Here is a 20,187-nt window from a genome sequence, read left to right on the forward strand (position 1 = left end):
GCTAGCACAAAAGTAGCAACGATCGAAAAGGCAAGGCCTCCTGCCTGGGACCTCCTAACTACTCCTCGAAGCCGAACTCCATGTAGAATCATCCTCGGGATCTCTAGCTCCTGGACTCCAGCATCTGGTTACGACAACCAGGTACAGATAGGGGAAAAGAGGGAGAAAAGCAACCGTGAGTACTCATCCAAAGTACTCGCAAGCAAGGAGCTACACTACATATGCATGGGTATATGTGTAAAGGGCCATATCGGTGGAATGAACTGCAGAATGCCAGAATAAGAGGGGGATAGATAATCCTGTCGAAGACTACGCTTCTGGCCATCTCCATCTTGCAGCAAGTAGAAGAGAGTAGATTGAAGTCCTCCAAGTAGCATCGCATAGCATAATCCTACCCGGCGATCCCCTCCTCGTCACCATGTTAGAGAGCGACCACCGGGTTATATCTGGCACTTGGAAGGGTGTGTTTTTATTAAGTATCCAGTTCTAGTTGTCATAAGGCCAAGGTACAACTCCGGGTCGTCCTTTTACCGAGGGACACGGCTATTCGAATAGATAAACTTCCCTGCAGGGGTGCACCACATAACCCAACACGCTCGATCCCATTTGGCCGGACACACTTTTCTGGGTCATGCCCGGCCTCGTAAGATCAACGCGTCGCAGCCCCACCTAGGCTCAACAGAGAGGTCAGCACGCCGGTCTAAACCTATGCGCGCAGGGGTCTGGGCCCATCGCCCTATGCACACCTGCACGTTGCGTACGCGGCCGGAAGCAGACCTAGCCCCCTTAATACAAGCGCGAGCTTACGGTCCAATGCGGCGCGCGCCACTCAGTCGCTGACGTCAAAAGAGCTTCGGCTGATACCACGACGCCGGGATACCCATAACTACTCCCGCGTGGATGGTTAGTGCGTATAGACCAAATGGCCAGACTCAGATCAAATACCAAGAACTCGTTAAGCGTGTTATTATGAAGTAACCGCGGACGCCGTCCAGGGCCAGGCCCACCTCTCACCTAGGCGGTCTCAACCTGCCCTGTCACTCCGCCACAAAGATCCACTTGCGGGTACTCCTACGAGCCGACCCGACTTTAGTCATCACATGTGTCATGTATATAGTATATAAGTATATACCCGTGATCACCGCCCAAGTGATCACGGCCCGATAGTATAGCACAGCAGACGGACAAGAATGTAGGGCCACTGATGGAAAACTAGCATCCTATACTAAGCATGTAGGATTGCAGGTAAAGGTAACAATAGTAGTAGCAAGGATAGGCTATGCATCAGGATAGGATATCGGAAAGCAGTAACATGCTACACAACTCTAATGCAAGCAGTATAGAGAAGAATAGGCGATATCTGGTGATCAAGGGGGGGGGCTTGCCTGGTTGCTCAGACAAGAAGGAGGGGTCATCGGGGACGTAGTCGACCACAGGGGCATCAACATCGTCTCGGGGTCTACCGAAGAGAAGAGGGGGGAGAAACAGTAAATACATAGCAAGCAAGTGCATAACAGGACAACAGGCAGAGCTAGACGTGTTCTAACGCGGTATGAGGTGATACCGGTGAAGGGGGGAAACATCCGGGAAAGTATTCCCGATGTTTCGCGTTTTCGGACAGACGGACCGGAGGGGGAAAGTTGCGTGTTTGCTATGCTAGGGATGTGTGGCGGACGAACGGGCTGCATATCCGGATTCGTCTCGTCCTTCTGAGCAACTTTCATGTATAAAACTTTTTCATCCGAGTTACGGTTTATTTTCTATGATTTTTCAAAGATTTAAACAAATCTTGGGATTTCTGCATTTAATTTAATTCGAAATAATAAAAAGACAAATTGCTATGGGTACACAGGAGTGTACCCAGCAATGTGTGCATCTGTATGACATGTGGGGCCAGGGGCTGGGTTGACCCAGTCAATATTTTGACTAGTCCAATGTGAACAGCGTATGTGTGTCCCAATTGTCATTGACTCATTTTAATTAACAGGTTTTTGACTAAGTTTACTTAGCTTAATTAGGGGGTTTTGGGCTAAACTAATTAGGGCCTCCCTAATTAACAGGGGGTCGGGCCCATGTGCCAGTGGCCCAAATCGGCCTCTGGTGTGGCTGTGCCCGTACGTACGTACTCGTAGAGTACGACGCCGGCGGCCATGGTGTTGGCCGTGGGAAGGCTCGGCACAGGGGGCGCGAGCAGGCCCGGGCGGAGGTGGGCGCTGCCGTGAGCGGTGGGGGCGCGGGGAGGGGGCAGCGGCGGCCTGTAGCGATGTGGTGCTAGGCGGCCAGAGCAGCAGCAACGTAGCAAAGCAGTGAGCAGCAGCGGTCAGGAGCAACGGCAGCAACGCGGGCAGCCAGCGGCGAGCAGGGGTGGCACGGCTGGGCGCGTGTGTGCACTAGGCGCGGCCGGAGAGGCAAGCAGCGGGGGGCGCACGCGGACGGCGTGGTCAAGGCAGAGGCGCGCGCGTACGCGGTGAGCGCGGACTCCAAGAGCGGCGGCCTTGGCGAGTACAAGTGGCTACGGCAACGGACCGAGGTAATAAGCAAGGGGGATGGAGGAGGAGCTCACAACGATGCCGATGGCGAGGTTGGGGAGGCCGGGGCTGGACCGGAGCGGCGGCAAACGACGACGGACGACGAAGATGTACTTGGTGAAGATGGCGGCTATGGCGAGTGTTCTGGCCGTCCCGACTCGATTTGTTGCTCGGGGAAGATGAAGTCAAGGGTGGTGGTCCTCTGGACGTATCCACGGGCACTGGGGAGCATGTTCGCCACGGCAACAGTGACGACGTGCGCGGTCACCATGCGAGATTCCGAGCTCGAATTTGGGCGGATGAGGAGGGGGGCGATGGGGGAAGGAAAAGGGAATCGAACGCGCGCGTGCTAGGGTTTCAATTGGACAAATTTATAGGCCGAGGGGGGCATGTGGAGGCCATCCATGGCCATGGCGGCTGGATGTTTGCCACGGCTCCCCTCTGTCTCCTGTAGCGGGAGGTGGATGAAAGGCCGTGGCCTGGTGGGTTGGGCTGCACTGTGGCAACTATGGCCCAGTGCAGCAGTATTAGTTTTCCTTCTTTCTTTTTGTTTTCAGTTTTTCATTTCGGCTCCGGTTTGTAAATTGCTTGACCACCAAATGACTTTTGTAAATTATGCAACTTGTCACATAATCATCATTGCATTATATAGCACTGCCACAAAAAGTTTAAGGTCTTTTGAAAAGGTTCAAACATTTTTAGAAATCGAAAAGGCCAAGTAATGTGCTGTTGGTCCACTATTTTAATTACTAGGGGCATTTTTGGAGTTTCGAAAGTGTTGGTTTTATTTTTATAACAGCTTTGGTAATTTTTGCAATATTATGAACATTTTAGTTTTACCGCCAAAAGAAATAATTTATTTGACTTGCAATTTCAATTTGAATTTGACTTTGAATTTATCGAGTGACAATTTGACTTAGTAAAGCTTGATGACATGGCACCATTAGGGGGAGATTACTGTAGCATGATTATCGGGGTGTTACAAATCTCCTCCACTACAAGAAATCTCGTCCCGAGATTTAGGAGCGGGAGTAAGGGGGAAGGGATTTGGTTATGAAATTCTAACTGGTTTTCTCGGTGTTGGTTGCTCTCCTTGAAGAGGTCGATCCATTACATTGAAGTCTTCATTTGTCTGCTTGAGGTTATCCTGATGAAGTCGTCATTCTTCCTTCAGGATCTCCATCGTACTTACGGGAAGCTAAGGGGGAAAACTCGGGAAGGACGGAGCTCAACATATGTTAGGTACCTGGGGGCTATCTCAGTGAACGTGGCATAGAGGCATCTCTCAAGTTGAAATTCAAGAAAGTTATCGAGAGCAAGGTGAGGATGGGCAACAAGAAGCTCCAAGCGGGTAGGCAACCGTCTGTTGCCTGAAACAGAGGGTGAAAGGGGTTCAAAGAAACGGGGATAAGTATTGCGTCTGATACCAGAATAGAGCACTAGGAAGGTGGCCCGTGAATTAAATATGAAGCCAAGCGCGAGGAATAAGTTTGGAAACAGGGGGTATAGGAGAGTTAGGTTTTGATCCTGTGGAACTGTGGGTTATGGGACCACCATGTGGGTTAGAAGTAGGAAGGGCGGAGACGTCTTGCGTGATCATGCAAACAAGGCATGTCAGAGGGTAGCCTGTCGATTATGTCGGCAACAACGTCGGTACCAAGGGCGAGGGACGAAGAGAACCATTGTAAGAACATGCGGTGCCCCCATGTTTGGTTTTGGTAATTGATGACAATCTCTATGGACTAATGGTTGCCTTGAGTTATATTTGAAGGATTTGTCCATAGGCTTTTCTTGAAGTCCATGTGTTGGTTTCAAGGAGTTTATGTGGTGACCAAGGTGTTATTAAGGAATTATCCAAAGATTGGTCATGTGAGAGTAGAGCTTATTGCAAGCATGTCTTGAAGAAGAAGATTGTGTGATCATTCATGTTTACCTTCAAGACATCATCCAAATGAAGAGAGTTGGAAAGAGTCAAGGTTGATCAAGACTAAATCAAGAGTGAATCAAGTTGATCAACACACAAAGCGCACAAGATGTACCGAGAGGGATCAAGCGATCCCATGGTGTGGTAAGCATTGTCGATTACGCTTTGTGTACTAACCCATGATCTTCGTGAGAGTTCTTTGTGAGGTTAGGTTGCGGTGCGCAAGTTCAAGTGAAGCATCATGACGAGATCAAATGCTTGAAGCTTGCCGTCCATTGTGGTGACAATGGACTGGTGAAGATGTGCGGAAGAGTGGCTCACCCATAGTGGAGTATGGGGGAGCAATCAACTAGTCTTCATCAAGCCAACACAACCAAGAAAGGTGGTCCAACTTGAGGGAGTCAAGATCGTCATCATCTAGCTCAAGTGGACCATGTGCAAGGCAAAGGTTTGCTCTTGATAGGTTTTCTATTTTACCGGTCTCATGATGGTAGTTGGGAGACCGGGTTATAGGATCGATTGCCGTACTATCAAGGGGGGCTCTCAATGAGTAGCTTGATCGTATCGTTCATAGAGAGCTCAAACCATTGCATCCTTGCATCATCTTTGTTGGTTCTTGTTTGGTTCTTCTCTTTGTGAGTTTTGGAGCTTATGGTCATCTTGATGACAAGCTCGAGTTCATCGAAAACGGAGTTCACTCGCATCTTCTATGATGTTTTCGATGTTGGAGGTTATGCCGGTTCTTCTCGGTTGGAGGTTTCACTCCTCTATTTTTGGCATACCTCCCCTGCCTCTTCTTACTATAACCAGTTGCTGTTTTGATGCTACTCGTCTTTCTCAATCCAACAAGCTTGAGTTTGCTCAATTCGGAGCTCATATGCAGAAGTTATGGCAGTTTTGGTTTCCTAGCGGTAGTACCGCGGCCAGAGCGGCAGTACCGCTTGTCACCCCAAGCGGTAGTACCGCTGTCCAAAGCGGTAGTACCGCCTATGGCCATAAGCGGTAGTACGGCTACGGTTCCGCGCTGGTACCGCCTCGATTTTGGGTCTTGCATTTTTCGTGTCGAGTTTTGCAGTAGTTGCACGGCAGTAAGGCACGGCAGTTCCACCTATAAGCGGTAGTACCGCCCTGATGGGCGGTAGTACCGCCTATAAGCGGTAGTACCGCTCCGGTCGGGCGGTAGTACCGCTACTGCATTTTTGTCCCGTGTTCTGCTCCTCCAGCGGTAGTACCGCTGGGGTGCGCGGTAGTACCGCTTATAAGCGGTACTACCGCCCCAAGGTTCATGTTTGGTTGCTCCTTTTGCCTGCTTCTTCCGCCAGAGCGGTAGTACCGCTCGTGGAGCGGTAGTACCGCTCGTGTGCGGGCTGAGCACATAACGGTTGGATTTTTCCCCTTCTATAAAAGGGGGTCTTCTTCCCCATTGAACCTTATCCTTTGAGCTCGTGTTCTTCCCCCATTGTTGACCTTCTTCGAGCTTACTAACTCTCAATCCCTCCATGGATTCTTGCTAGTTTTTGAGGGAAAAGAGAGAGGAGATCTAGATCCACATTTCCACCAATCACTTTCTCCTCTTTGTGAGGGGAACCCCTTGGATCTAGATCTTGGAGTTCTTGGTGTTCTCCTTCTTGTTCTTCCTCTCTTTTTCCTCCCTAGCATTAGTTGCTTCGGTGGGATTTGAGAGAGAAGGACTTGGGCACTCCGTGTGCCCTTGCCATTGCATTTGGTGCATCGGTTTGAGTTCTCCACGGTGATACGTGGAAGTTACAAGTTGAGAAGCTTATTACTCTTGGGTGCTTGGTGCCCTTGAGCTTGTTCCTCTTGGGTGCTTGGGCACCCTAGACGGTTGGTAGTGTTCGGAGCTCAATCATTGTGGTGTAAAGCTCCGGTCAAGCGTCGGGGTCTTCAATTAGGTTGTGGAGATCGCCCCGAGCAATTTGACGGGTACCGGTGACCGCCCCCAAGGGTTGCCAAAGTGTACGGGTTCGGTGACCGCCCCCAAGGGTTGCCATTTGTACGGGTTCGGTGACCGCCCTCAAGGGTCCCTTAGTGGAATCACGGCATCTTGCATTGTGCGAGGGCGTGAGGAGATTACGGTGGCCCTAGTGGCTTCTTGGGGAGCATTGTGCCTCCACACCGCTCCAAACGGAGATTAGCATCCGCAAGGGTGTGAACTTCGGGATACATCGTCGTCTCCGCGTGCCTCGGTTATCTCTTACCCGAACCCTTTACTTACGCACTTTACTTTGTGATAGCCATATTGTTTCTTGTCATATATCTTGCTATCACTTAGTTGTTTATCTTGCTTAGCATAAGTTGTTGGTGCACATAGGTGAGCCTAGTTGTTGTAGGTTTTGTGCTTGTCAAATTAACCGCTAGGTTTATTCCGCATTTGTTCAAGCCTAAACCGTAATTATTTTAAAGCGCCTATTCACCCCCCCCCCTCTAGGCGACATCCACGATCTTTCAACCATTTTCCTGCTCGTTGAACGAGGCGGACCAATAGGCAAAGTTCTCGTCCATCGGTGGTTACCGGAATGCTATCGACAAATGCAACATGGTCTTACTGACACGGTTGTACACCAGGGTGTTTACATAAGCAGAAGAATATTACTGCTTAGATCATATGGATCACCAGAAAGGTTAACCCAAACAATGGAAAGGAAAATATGATTATCAGATTAAACAGAAGAATGGAAAGGAAAATGTGTTTAAACACATATTTCAAGGGTATATCCTTCCCAAGGACAAGCAGAGCATGATATCCATGACATGATATAATGTAGAAAACTCTGTAGGTACGGGAGAGAAAATTTCATGACATTATCCATACAACGGTGTTTGGATAATTGAGCAGGAAACATTTAGCATTGGGCTTCAAATGTTCCTGTTAAAAATCGGAGTACCATAGACATGCTTCGAGATAGCATTGACATGGTCAACAGGTGAAGATCAGACTTTGGAAACAAAGAGGATCCATCAGAAACAACTTATAGAATAAGTCTTACAATTTCCTCATGGAAGAATGGATAACCTTGCTGAAAAGGAATCTGTAACAATAGGGCCTCCGGCCAGGTGCGCTATGCATGACATAACCTTACCGGGTCATATAAAGACCAACATTATAACTCTTGGAAATACGTTCCAACCATCATATCTGACCGAGGTTCAGATCTGATTGGTGTCAGGATGCCTCAGACTCAGGATGTCTGAGAAGAAAGGTGCAACACAAATTGATGGGATGACATTGTAAGATTCTCGGGAAATGAACTATGAAAGCAAGTTCCGAAACAAGAGTTCATCATTAAACCAAGGAGAGGATGAGGGGGTGGCTGATGGACTCAGCGACAATTCCTTGAGATTTCCAAAAAGAGGGATTTCCACACTTATGTGAACAAGGAGATATCATTTGTCAGATCAAATGATATAGTGAGGTATGCTCGAGGAAAACATACTCAATTAAACATTGGTTGAAAGGTGCACCCGAAATATGGGCTTAGGTAGAATGATCAATGTTAGAATGGTGATTCGATAACCAATGGTCTAAGAATGAAATATCGACCATTAACTTCAAAGCAATAGGGTTGCTAGAAGTTTTGAAGTCGCACATCATAGTTCAATTGTCGGTTTTCCGGTTAGAAACAACACGGGGATCAGAAAACAAATGGAGATGGCGAGAAGTATTACTATATCAAGAATTCTCCAGAGGTGGAGAAATTCTCACAATATCCTTGACATAAAAGATGGTAATACTCCAAGGTAGAACATAACATAAGCTGGTTAGCAAGGAGCTCCATAAAATGATCAAGTTTGTGATGAAAGGAATGTAAGGATGTTGTCGATGGTAACTCAAATTACCAAGTAACGAGGATGGCACTTATCATCAAGAATTCCATTGATATCCTGGAAGGAGTCAAAATGTTGATGATGATCACGACATTTTGTTGTCGAGGGGATCCACGAAGAAGCAATTGATCAGCGACTGCATCAAGCAAAAGGACTGATGCAACAAAAGATTATTGGAGCCACAGATACTACACAAACTCGGGGTCAAGTTTGTTGTTCGAGGTGAAACGATATGGCGAGGAAAATCGACGTAAGCTTAGCTCATCGTCGAAAGTGGTGCTCCGGGAATAAGGACCAGGTAGCACAGTTAAAATCATCAAGATAATGATATAGCCAAACATGCTAGGAACGGCGGGATCGGGTACAAACCCGTACTTAAAGAAGATTACTAAGAGTTGTTGAACCGTAGTGCGGACTCGGTTCAGTTATCGGTGTCTTTGCGTGATTAATAATTCAGAGCCCATGAAAAATTGGGATCAGTGAGAATGTAGCACTTGATGAAGAACTCATAAGAAGTTATGCAGTTCCATGATAATCTCGAGATACCAGGGGGTAATACTCGACGACAGATCAAGGTAGAGGTTGGACTAGGGTATTGCTTTGCAGAAGACAAGTGCTTAAACTTGCACGAGAAATGGTGTTTAAAGGAGAACATGGTCGGAACCACGATTGCAAAAGGCCAGATCCCGGATATAAGATGAACTTATACCAAGGTAATAATTAATTTAAGAGAAGCTTTTAATGATAAGATCTACATCGTGTCCATGGGCATGAACACAGGGTTCAAGGTCGACTCCCACTTGTTCAACGCATAACCTTTCATTTACTTCTCATTTTTCAAAGAAGTAGTAGGGTTGAAATTTTATCTGGAAAAATACCAGAAGAGTATGACTCATGAAAACTTTCGAGTTCACACATATTATGGAAGGCATAGGTTCAACCCATCGGGGCATCGTGGAAACATATACCACAAACTTCGGAGTAAATAATACAAGCTCGAAAGTAGAGCATGGTTCACAAAACAGATGATACAATTTACCAAAGGCACTATATATCCATGGAAAGGCTCACAAGGTTCTTCAATAGGAAGGACACTGTCGAATAAAATCCAACAAAGGAACCGATGGTCCACAAGGGATCTGATGTGAGCATCGGTACTCAACCAGAGGAAGAAGAATGCAAGGAGATCTGATTATAGAAACAACTGACTAACTCAAAGTTCAAATGCAAAAGAATTAAGATTTCCAAATCAGGGGGTCAGAAGCAACGCTCTGATCAAGGATGGATAAGTTGAGTAGGCTTAGGGGTACAATCGATGGCAATTTGATAGGTCGAGATCCAGCATCATGTTAAAAATGATGTCTGAGCCGGAAGGATGAATTCTAGGATCTGATTGAGGATTGCGAGCATTCGCAACATTTTGAATCAATGGACTCAAAAAGATAATGACAAGGGGTGCCAATAAGATTTCGAGACTTATGGGATTAATCATAATGCTAGTAAGCAAGAATTTCAAGAGCAATAGGCTCCTGAGGATTTTCGGAAGATCGAATGTCATTCTGAACACTTTTGTGATATACTTGAATCCACTGGGGATGAGCGGATACTCGGTAAGTGCGAGAATTATCCGTAGGGGTATTCAGGTGACAAAGAACAACAAGGCAGTAAGCTCAATGATTCTCGGAACAACAGAGATAATATCGGGGTATCTTGTAATAACAAGATCAACTGGGAAACATTGTATGAATGGCGAGTATACGTGGTTATTCATAGGAGTTTATCGATGAAAGGGAATTGCAAAAGCAATGAACACAAGTTCTCGGGTTATCAGCGGAGAGTATCTTCAGGGTCTTCACGTGCAGCAGACGATCATCAGTAATAAGGGGCTCTCCGGGTGAAAGTGATAACGAGATCCTAATGTTAGATTTAGTAAAATTCACTTAACCCGAATAGAAGAGAGATCAGAGTCCCAGAGTATAGACAAGGAGTAAAAGATCCTAATACCACCCAATGGCGACGTGGGCCCGTAAGACACACAGCCATGTTAGTAAAAGTTTTTGCAATGTCTAGACTCGACTTCGGCCAAGGAGTTGGAAAGGGGGATTCCTATAGGAAGTTGGCTCTGATACCAACTTGTGACGCCCCCGATTTGACCGTACACTAATCATGCACGCAAATGTGTACGATCAAGATCAGGGACTCACGGGAAGATATCACAACACAACTCTAAAACATAAATAAGTCATACAAGCATCATAATACAAGCCAGGGGCCTCGAGGGCTCGAATACAAGTGCTCGATCACAGACGAGTCAGCGGAAGCAACAATATCTGAGTACAGACATAAGTTAAACAAGTTTGCCTTAAGAAGGCTAGCACAAAAGTAGCAACAATCGAAAAGGCAAGGCCTCCTGCCTGGGACCTCCTAACTACTCCTCGAAGCCGAACTCCATGTAGAATCATCCTCGGGATCTCTAGCTCCTGGACTCCAGCATCTGGTTACGACAACCAGGTACAGATAGGGGAAAAGAGGGAGAAAAGCAACCGTGAGTACTCATCCAAAGTACTCGCAAGCAAGGAGCTACACTACATATGCATGGGTATATGTGTAAAGGGCCATATCGGTGGAATGAACTGCAGAATGCCAGAATAAGAGGGGGATAGATAATCCTGTCGAAGACTACGCTTCTGGCCATCTCCATCTTGCAGCAAGTAGAAGAGAGTAGATTGAAGTCCTCCAAGTAGCATCGCATAGCATAATCCTACCCGGCGATCCCCTCCTCGTCACCCTGTTAGAGAGCGACCACCGGGTTATATCTGGCACTTGGAAGGGTGTGTTTTATTAAGTATCCAGTTCTAGTTGTCATAAGGCCAAGGTACAACTCCGGGTCGTCCTTTTACCGAGGGACACGGCTATTCGAATAGATAAACTTCCCTGCAGGGGTGCACCACATAACCCAACACGCTCGATCCCATTTGGCCGGACACACTTTTCTGGGTCATGCCCGGCCTCGTAAGATCAACGCGTCGCAGCCCCACCTAGGCTCAACAGAGAGGTCAGCACGCCGGTCTAAACCTATGCGCGCAGGGGTCTGGGCCCATTTCCCTATGCACACCTGCACGTTGCGTACGCGGCCGGAAGCAGACCTAGCCCCCTTAATACAAGCGCGAGCTTACGGTCCAATGCGGCGCGCGCCACTCAGTCGCTGACGTCAAAAGAGCTTCGGCTGATACCACGACGCCGGGATACCCATAACTACTCCCGCGTGGATGGTTAGTGCGTATAGACCAAATGGCCAGACTCAGATCAAATACCAAGAACTCGTTAAGCGTGTTATTATGAAGTAACCGCGGACGCCGTCCAGGGCCAGGCCCACCTCTCACCTAGGCGGTCTCAACCTGCCCTGTCACTCCGCCACAAAGATCCACTTGCGGGTACTCCTACGAGCCGACCCGACTTTAGTCATCACATGTGTCATGTATATAGTATATAAGTATATACCCGTGATCACCGCCCAAGTGATCACGGCCCGATAGTATAGCACAGCAGACGGACAAGAATGTAGGGCCACTGATGGACAAGAATGTGTACCCAGCAATGTGTGCATCTGTATGACATGTGGGGCCAGGGGCTGGGTTGACCTAGTCAATATTTTGACTAGTCCAATGTGAACAGCGTATGTGGGTCCCAATTGTCATTGACTCATTTTAATTAACAGGTTTTTGACTAAGTTTACTTAGCTTAATTAGGGGGTTTGGGGCTAAACTAATTAGGGCCTCCCTAATTAACAGGGGGTCGGGCCCATGTGCCAGTGGCCCAAATCGGCCTCTAGTGTGGCTGTGCCCGTACGTACGTACTCGTAGAGTACGACGCCGGCGGCCATGGTGTTGGCCGTGGGAAGGCTCGGCACAGGGGGCGCGAGCAGGCCCGGGCGGAGGTGGGCGCCGCCGGCTGAGGCTGGCGCAGCCGCGAGCGGTGGGGGCGCGGGGAGGGGGCAGCGGCGGCCTGTGGCGATGTGGTGCTAGGCGGCCAGAGCAGCAGCAACGTAGCAAAGCAGTGAGCAGCAGCGGTCAGGAGCAACGGCAGCAACGCGGGCAGCCAGCGGCGAGCAGGGGTGGCACAGCTGGGCGCGTGTGTGCACTAGGCGCGGCCGGAGAGGCAAGCAGCGGGGGGCGCACGCGGACGGCGTGGTCAAGGCAGAGGCACGCTCGTACGCGGTGAGCGCGGACTCCAAGAGCGGCGGCCTTGGCGAGTACGAGTGGCTACGGCAACGAACCGAGGTAATAAGCAAGGGGGATGGAGGAGGAGCTCACAACGATGCCGATGGCGAGGTTGGGGAGGCCGGGGCTGGACCGGAGCGGCGGCAAACGACGACGGACGACGAAGATGTACTTGGTGAAGATGGCGGCTATGGCGAGTGTTCTGGCCGTCCCGACTCGATTTGTTGCTCGGGGAAGATGAAGTCAAGGGTGGCGGTCCTCTGGACGTATCCACGGGCACTGGGGAGCATGTTCGCCACGGCAACAGTGACGACGTGCGCGGTCACCATGCGAGATTCCGAGCTCGAATTTGGGCGGATGAGGAGGGGGGCGATGGGGGAAGGAAAAGGGAATCGAACGCGCGTGTGCTAGGGTTTCAATTGGACAAATTTATAGGCCGAGGGGGGGCATGTGGAGGCCATCCATGGCCATGGCGGCTGGATGTTTGCCACGGCTCCCCTCTGCCTCCTGTAGCGGGAGGTGGATGAAAGGCCGTGGCCTGGTGGGTTGGGCTGCACTGTGGCAACTATGGCCCAGTGCAGCAGTATTAGTTTTCCTTCTTTCTTTTTGTTTTCAGTTTTTCATTTTGGCTCCGGTTTGTAAATTGCTTGACCACCAAATGACTTTTGTAAATTATGCAACTTGTCACATAATCATCATTGCATTATATAGCACTGCCACAAAAAGTTTAAGGTCTTTTGAAAAGGTTCAAACATTTTTAGAAATCGAAAAGGCCAAGTAATGTGCTGTTGGTCCACTATTTTAATTACTAGGGGCATTTTTGGAGTTTCGAAAGTGTTGGTTTTATTTTTATAACAGCTTTGGTAATTTTTGCAATATTATGAACATTTTAGTTTTACTGCCAGAACTTTGAATTTATCGAGTGACAATTTGACTTAATAAAGCTTGATGACATGGCACCATTAGGGAGAGATTACTGTAGCATGATTATCGGGGTGTTACACCCCAGCACCCCAACACAGATGCTTCAGGTTGATCTTAGACGTAATGACACAAGGCATGTTCGAAATATTTCTAGAAAACTCTTGCATTCTACTCAGTTCAAATTTTCCATGAAGCGAGCATGAGAAGAGATGTGATTCCTTTCATGGTTATGCCATTGACATGGTTAAGAGCATCTTCAATAGATGATGTAGATGTAAAAATAACATATTTTTACACCAGCAAGGCACAAAACCGCTGCTCCAACAGATGATGTAGATGCAAAAAGTTACTCGAGATTTGCTCGTGATGTAAAATAGGGCACCAAGTGATGCAAATTTGCATCACTTGGGCAGCTCGAGCAAAACGCGCGCATCCCCAACTACCGCGTGGAACATTCCCGCCGCGCGCCTGCCACTGCCGGACCCCATGGATGCTTCCTCATACCCCGCGGCCACCAATGCCGCTTTGGCGCACCTCACCATGGCTGCCTCCGCGGTGATGTAAATTTTACATCATCTATTGAAGTTGGAGCTTTTTTGTGATGTAAACTTTAGATCATCGTATGGAGTTGGAATTTATTTTTTATGATGTTAATATGCACGTTTTGGTGATGTAAATTTTACTCAAAGTACAATTTGGTGATGTATTTTTACACCACCAATCCATGACCGAGTTTTTTTTCAAGAACATGCAGGAGCGTTGCATGTCTTTTCAATTAAGGAGAGAGGGGGTCCCAGTACAAATTAAGTTACATTGTGAAAGCCGCCATCTAGGCCCAGAGAACAGGCCCGCTCCAATCTCTAGTGAATCTGGAATGGATGACCGCCCTCTACCCTAGCTTGCGTCCATAGACGGAGCTCAACCTTAATAAGATTTACGGTGGAGTTCGGCGGGTTCATCTTGCGCTCAAAAACACGACTATTACGCTCGAGCCAGATGAACCGTAGCATGGCTATGACTGTGGTATTCGTTTGTCTCCTCTGCCTAACCGTCACCGCCTCCGCCATTTGTGGCCACCAGTCCGCCAGGCCCATCGTGCCATCCGGTGTGAATCAATGTAATTTCAAGGGAAGTAGCATGTTGTACCAGACCTAGTTGTGCCAATGCACTATGTGGGCGTTGAGAAGGCCTGGCCAAACTACAAGCTCCTCCCAAGTGCACCTAGAGAATCCACATTGTATAACAAACACTAATAAGAAAGGCAACAGCGTATGATCATTTCTGAAAGAAACAGCGTATATATAATCATTGATCAGCTTCAAGAAAACCAGCAAATGTTCAAACCCTAAAGGAAAACCCAAACCCTGGGCTGCAATGGGGTGTATGTACAACAATATATGCCAGGCATATATGCCGGCCTGAGTAACCTAGAATGACGCTTGCTTTGCACGGCAGCATTACAAAAAGTCAATAATGAAACTTCCAGGTTCCAACCAGAGCAACCTGATGATGCTACATACATATCCCTAAAAGAAAGCTTAGCAGCCCTTGTCGTTAGTCGAAGATAAACATCCATCGCTGTCACCATATACGACGATGAGGGCATCAGGCAGGCGGCTAATTTCCCAACCGTTGACCTGTGCAACTGGCAAACCAAACCAACATACATATAGACAGGATGTTCATATGTGGACGTCATTGCAAGAACACAATAATAACGACTAAAGCTTGCCAAAAAATTCTAGCTCGTCACTCGATGTCCTTGAATAAGAGCTTATAAGGTCCCCAGCAGGAAAAGAACGAATAAGAGCTTAAGGTATCCGGAAAAGAAAAAGAAAAAAAAAGCTTAACAGTAAGGTATAATGGTTGTCACCAACAAACCTTCCGTTGCCAGCCGACCCAATCATTCTTTGGCATCTTTTAGACCCTGTTTGGTTCAGCTTTTATTGAGGGATTCCGCTGCCGCGCAACAGAATCTGAACCAAAGAGCGAAATCAGCAGAATCTTTTTAGAAATCCGCTGCCAAAATCTGAACTAAAAGCGGAAGCAGCCCAGGACGTGCTTTCCAAAATCTGATTCCGCTGCGGGCCAAAATCTGAAAAAAGTTGTATCAGCTGGTTTGTCAAATGACCTACATCTTTTTCATATCAAATTTTCCACAGCTGTTTTTTCACAGCAGATTTTTCACAGCTACTTTTAGAAATCCACAGCCGAACCAAACAGGGCCTAATATTCTAGTTCAATCATCAGTGACACTTCCACTGGCATGGCCAAAAGCCCAAAACCCGGTGGCCGGCCTATCCGCCTATGGGGTCAACCCCAACTGAAATCCTCCAAACATGATGTATTTTCATGGAAACATGAACATGCACAACAAGATTTGCAGAAACTTGAGGGGCCAACGGTGTTTGTCCCCCTGATAAAACACTTTGCGTATCCACGTTGTAGTTGGGTCAATGCCATCACAGGTAGCTACTGTAGGAGAGGTAGAAGAACACCGGTGACCTGACGTAACTGACACGTAAGTACTCCCTCCGGTCCTTTTTAGTCCGCGTATTAGATTTGTGTTAAGTCAAACTATACAAAGTTTGACCAAATATATATTAAAATATATCAACATATACAATACCAAATATATATTCCATGAAACTACATTTCATAATGAATCTAAAAACATTGATTTGGCATTGTGAGTGTTGATACTTTTTCCTATAAGTTTGGTCAAAGTAGAGATACTTTGACTTCGAACAAAACTTATATGCAGACTAAAAAGGACCGGAGGGAGTACGGAGTAGTAGAGGGGTATAAATTAGCATGCTTGATTGCTTCCCTTGTCGATCAACTAGAAGATCTCACATTCATCACAACATTCATGATGGCGAGATTCGCCAGCCTAGCCTTTCTTTATCTGATCTCTCATCTGCTGTTGCGCTCTTGTGCATCCGCTGCACCATCGGTACAGCACACGCTGGGCCCCGGGTCGTCCCTGTCGGTGGAAGACCACGAGCGGCCCTTCCTGGTGTCACCGGACGCCATCTTCTCCTGCGGCTTCCTCCAGGCCGGCGACAACGCCTTCTACTTCTCCGTCTGGTTCACCGCCGCCAAGAACCGGACCGCCGTCTGGACGGCCAACCCAGGCGCCCCGGTGAACGGCCGGGTTTCCAGCATATCCTTCAGCCCCGAAGGCCAGCTGGCGCTCGCCGACGCCAACGGGACAACTGTGTGGAACAGCAAGACCGGCGGCAAGAGGCACCTCACCGTCTCCCTCCGCGACACCGGGAATCTTCTCATCGCCGACCCGTCCACCGGCCGCGCCGTGTGGCAGAGCTTCGACTGGCCGACGGACACCCTGCTCCCGTCGCAGACGCTGTCCAAGGACAAGAAGCTCGTCGCCGGCTACTACGCCCTCTACTACGACAACGACAACGTGCTGCGGCTCCTGTACGACGGCCCGGAGATCGCCAGCATCTACTGGCCGAACCCGGACCATAACGTGTTCGACAACGGCCGGACAAACTACAACAGCTCACGGATCGGCGTCCTCGACGACACCGGTGTGTTCCTCTCCAGCGACAACCTGCGAGTCGAGGCCTCCGACCTGGGCGCTGCCGGCGTCAAGAGACGGCTAACTATCGAGCAAGACGGAAACGTGAGGATCTACAGCCTGAACGCGGCCGGAGGATGGACGGTCACGTGGGCGGCGGTAAAGCAGCCGTGCTCCGTGCACGGGCTGTGCGGCAAGAACGCCCTCTGCGAGTACCAACCGTCCCCCCGATGCTCGTGCGCGCCGGGGTACGAGATGGTCGACCGCCGCGACTGGAGAAAGGGCTGCAAGCCGACGTTCAGCCTCCCCACCGGCACCACCAACTGTAGTGAAGCTCCGGCGTCGGAGCGGTTCACGTTCGTGCAGGTGGCAGCAACCGACTTCTACGGCTACGACCTCGGCTTCAACCAGTCCGTCACCTTCGAATACTGCAAGAGCATGTGCTTGAAGATGTGCGCCTGCGCCGCCTTCGCCTACAGGTTGGATGGCAGGGGCAATTGCTTCCCGAAAGGCGTCCTGTTCAACGGTTACACGTCGCCAGCGTTCCCCGGAAGCATATATCTGAAGGTGCGTAGCGATCTCGACCTCAACGCCACGGCGTCGCAGCTGTCGGCACACGCCACGGGCCTCGCCTGCAATCGTAACGGTTCTCGTACCGCCATCGTCCCACGCTACGCGGACACGTACGGGACACCTACCCGCGGCACGAAATGGTCCTACTTTTTTGGGTTCGCCGCGGTGCTGGGATTTCTCGAGCTTCTCTTCGTCTCCACGGCGTGGTGGTTCCTGTCCAGCCAGGAGAGCATGCCCAGCTCGCTGCAGGCAGGCTACAGGCTGGTCAGGGCGACCCAGTTCAGGAGGTTCACGTACCGGGAGCTCAAGAACGCGACTGGGAACTTCAACGAGGAGCTCGGCCGCGGCGGCTCCGGCGTGGTGTACCGCGGCGTGCTTGATAAGACCACCGTGGTGGCGGTGAAGAAGCTGACAAACGTGGTGCAGGGCGAGGAGGAGTTCTGGGCGGAGATGACGGTGTTCGGGAGGATCAACCACATCAATCTGGTGAGGATCTGGGGGTTCTGCTCCGAGGGAAAGCACAAGCTGCTGGTGTACGAGTACGTGGAGAATGAGTCATTGGACAGGCACCTGTTCGGCAAGGACATCGGCAAGTCACTGGCGTGGAGCGAGCGGTTCAAGATCGCGCTGGGCACGGCCAGGGGCCTAGCCTACCTTCACCATGAGTGCCTCGAGTGGGTCATCCACTGCGACGTGAAGCCAGAGAATATCCTGCTCACGCGCGACCTCGACGCAAAGATCGCCGACTTTGGGCTGGCCAAGCTGTCCGGGAGAAACGCCACAGGCAATGGCGAAGTCGCTGACACCGGCGTGCAGCTCTCCCACATGAGGGGGACGATGGGGTACATGGCACCGGAGTGGGCGATGGGCATGCCGGTTGACGCCAAGGTCGATGTGTACAGTTACGGCATTGTGCTTCTGGAGATTGTGATTGGGAGCAGGATCTCTGACCAGACGACCACGGACGGCTCGGAGCGGCTAGAGACGTGGCAAATCGCGCATGCACTGAAGCAGGTGGTTGCGAGTGGAGACATCATGTCATTAGTGGATAACAGGCTGAACGGGCAGTTCAACCCTCGGCAGGCCATGGAAATGGTGAAGATCTCCTTATCATGCATGGAGGAGAGGAACAATAGGCCGACCATGGATGACATCTCCAAAGCTCTTATAGCGTGTGATGACGAGGACGAGCACCCTGCGTACTTGTCATGAATTTGATTTCATGCTCGATAGTCGATTCCCACTGATCTATTGATGTCGTGTTGTTCTCGCTATATTGTTGTAGCGTGTAATTTGAACTTTCGTTGCGCCATTTCAGGAAAAAAAAATGTAACTCTAGTTACTAGTTTGCTACGAATCAGATAGTGACGTTCTGCCGTACTGCAGTGGGCTTGAAGCCTCCTTGAAATGCCGTAACACAAGATTCTGTAAATAAAACAGAAACGGGGATAAAATGTAGCACTTTGAATGCCAAACCTTGTCAAATTCTATAGGAGAATCCCAATTTTTTTGTAATGTGTACAGCTACACCCTAGCAGTGGTGGAGCTTGGGCGAAATTCTTGGAGGGGTGAATGGGCTTGTGTGTGTGTGTGGGGGGGGGGGGGGGGGGGGGGGGTCATTTAACTGTTCCAAGTAAGCAATTAGTATTCATTTGTGGCTGCAAAAAGCAAAGCTGCAATATTAGAACGAAAATTATGTTTACAATTTGAGTAATCTTTGGAATTTAAGCCCAAAAATTATGGATATTCTAAAAGAATTTTCTAGCATCGAGCTTTGGCCCTAGCCGACAACCATAAGTAATGCTGCGACTTGGGCCGGACACGGAGCCTGAACACAAGGCATGTCCAAAAAGTGGCCCGGACGTGCTTCAGTACTCTGGTGAGGCATGACAAGCTACCCGAGACCACCGGCCTGAACTCGACAGGCCGTGTCGTGTTAGCCCGACCCAGCCCAAGTCTCAGCACTAGCCGAAAGTCAAGAAAGCACGCAAAATATAGAAGTAAAGCTAAGGCCGATAACCCCATGCCCACAAGTTGATGCCCCTGATAGTATTCCAAATTCGGAGAAATTGGGTTGGTGACCTCGTGCTTTTTAGCCCCATCCACTAGCCGCCAACGGGATCCCTCCCGCATAACACCCTCCCCCATCGACCCTCTCATTGCCTCCTTAGGTCATCACGCGACCGCAAAGAACGGGGGTGGCGGGGAGGTTTGCCAGGAGCAGAGGTCATGGTCATGGAGTGGAGGTTGAAGAGTCATGAGTCATCACGCGATCACGACTTGTGTGTGCGACCCTCTTAGTGATTGGAATGTGATGGTTCTACGTGGAGAGATGGACTACCTCGACTGGCCCCAAACAATGCATTAGCATCAATGGCAACATCGACTTTCTACGTAAGGTAGCTGGAACACCTGGTTGTGCTCATCGAGGAGGGGGGCTCTATGCTCCCAAAGGTGGTGTCGTCTCCCTTGCGACTGTGGCTTGGATCCTACTTCGTGTCTGATGTACTCCAGCACATGCAGTGGTTTCAGGTCATTGTGGCTTCGGGCTCGAGCCGAGGTAGGCGTACATCTGGTCAAACGAGCCTGGATTCTGGGAGGGGGGGGGGTCCGAGCGGCTTCTGTGAT

The 20,187-nt window shown here is 49.4% G+C and overlaps 1 protein-coding gene across 1 annotated transcript; it reads left to right on the top strand.

Moving 5' to 3' along the window:
* Positions 1-16,299: 16,299 nt before the first annotated feature.
* LOC123078777 (putative receptor protein kinase ZmPK1) lies at positions 16,300-19,010 on the top strand. The gene has a single exon (XM_044501383.1). The coding sequence runs from the start codon at positions 16,315-16,317 to the stop codon at positions 18,769-18,771; it is 2,457 nt and encodes an 818-aa protein (XP_044357318.1). The 5' UTR covers positions 16,300-16,314; the 3' UTR covers positions 18,772-19,010.
* Positions 19,011-20,187: the final 1,177 nt, after the last annotated feature.

Source organism: Triticum aestivum, chromosome 3D (assembly GCF_018294505.1).
Source record: "Triticum aestivum cultivar Chinese Spring chromosome 3D, IWGSC CS RefSeq v2.1, whole genome shotgun sequence".
Taxonomy (NCBI): Eukaryota; Viridiplantae; Streptophyta; class Magnoliopsida; order Poales; family Poaceae; genus Triticum; species Triticum aestivum.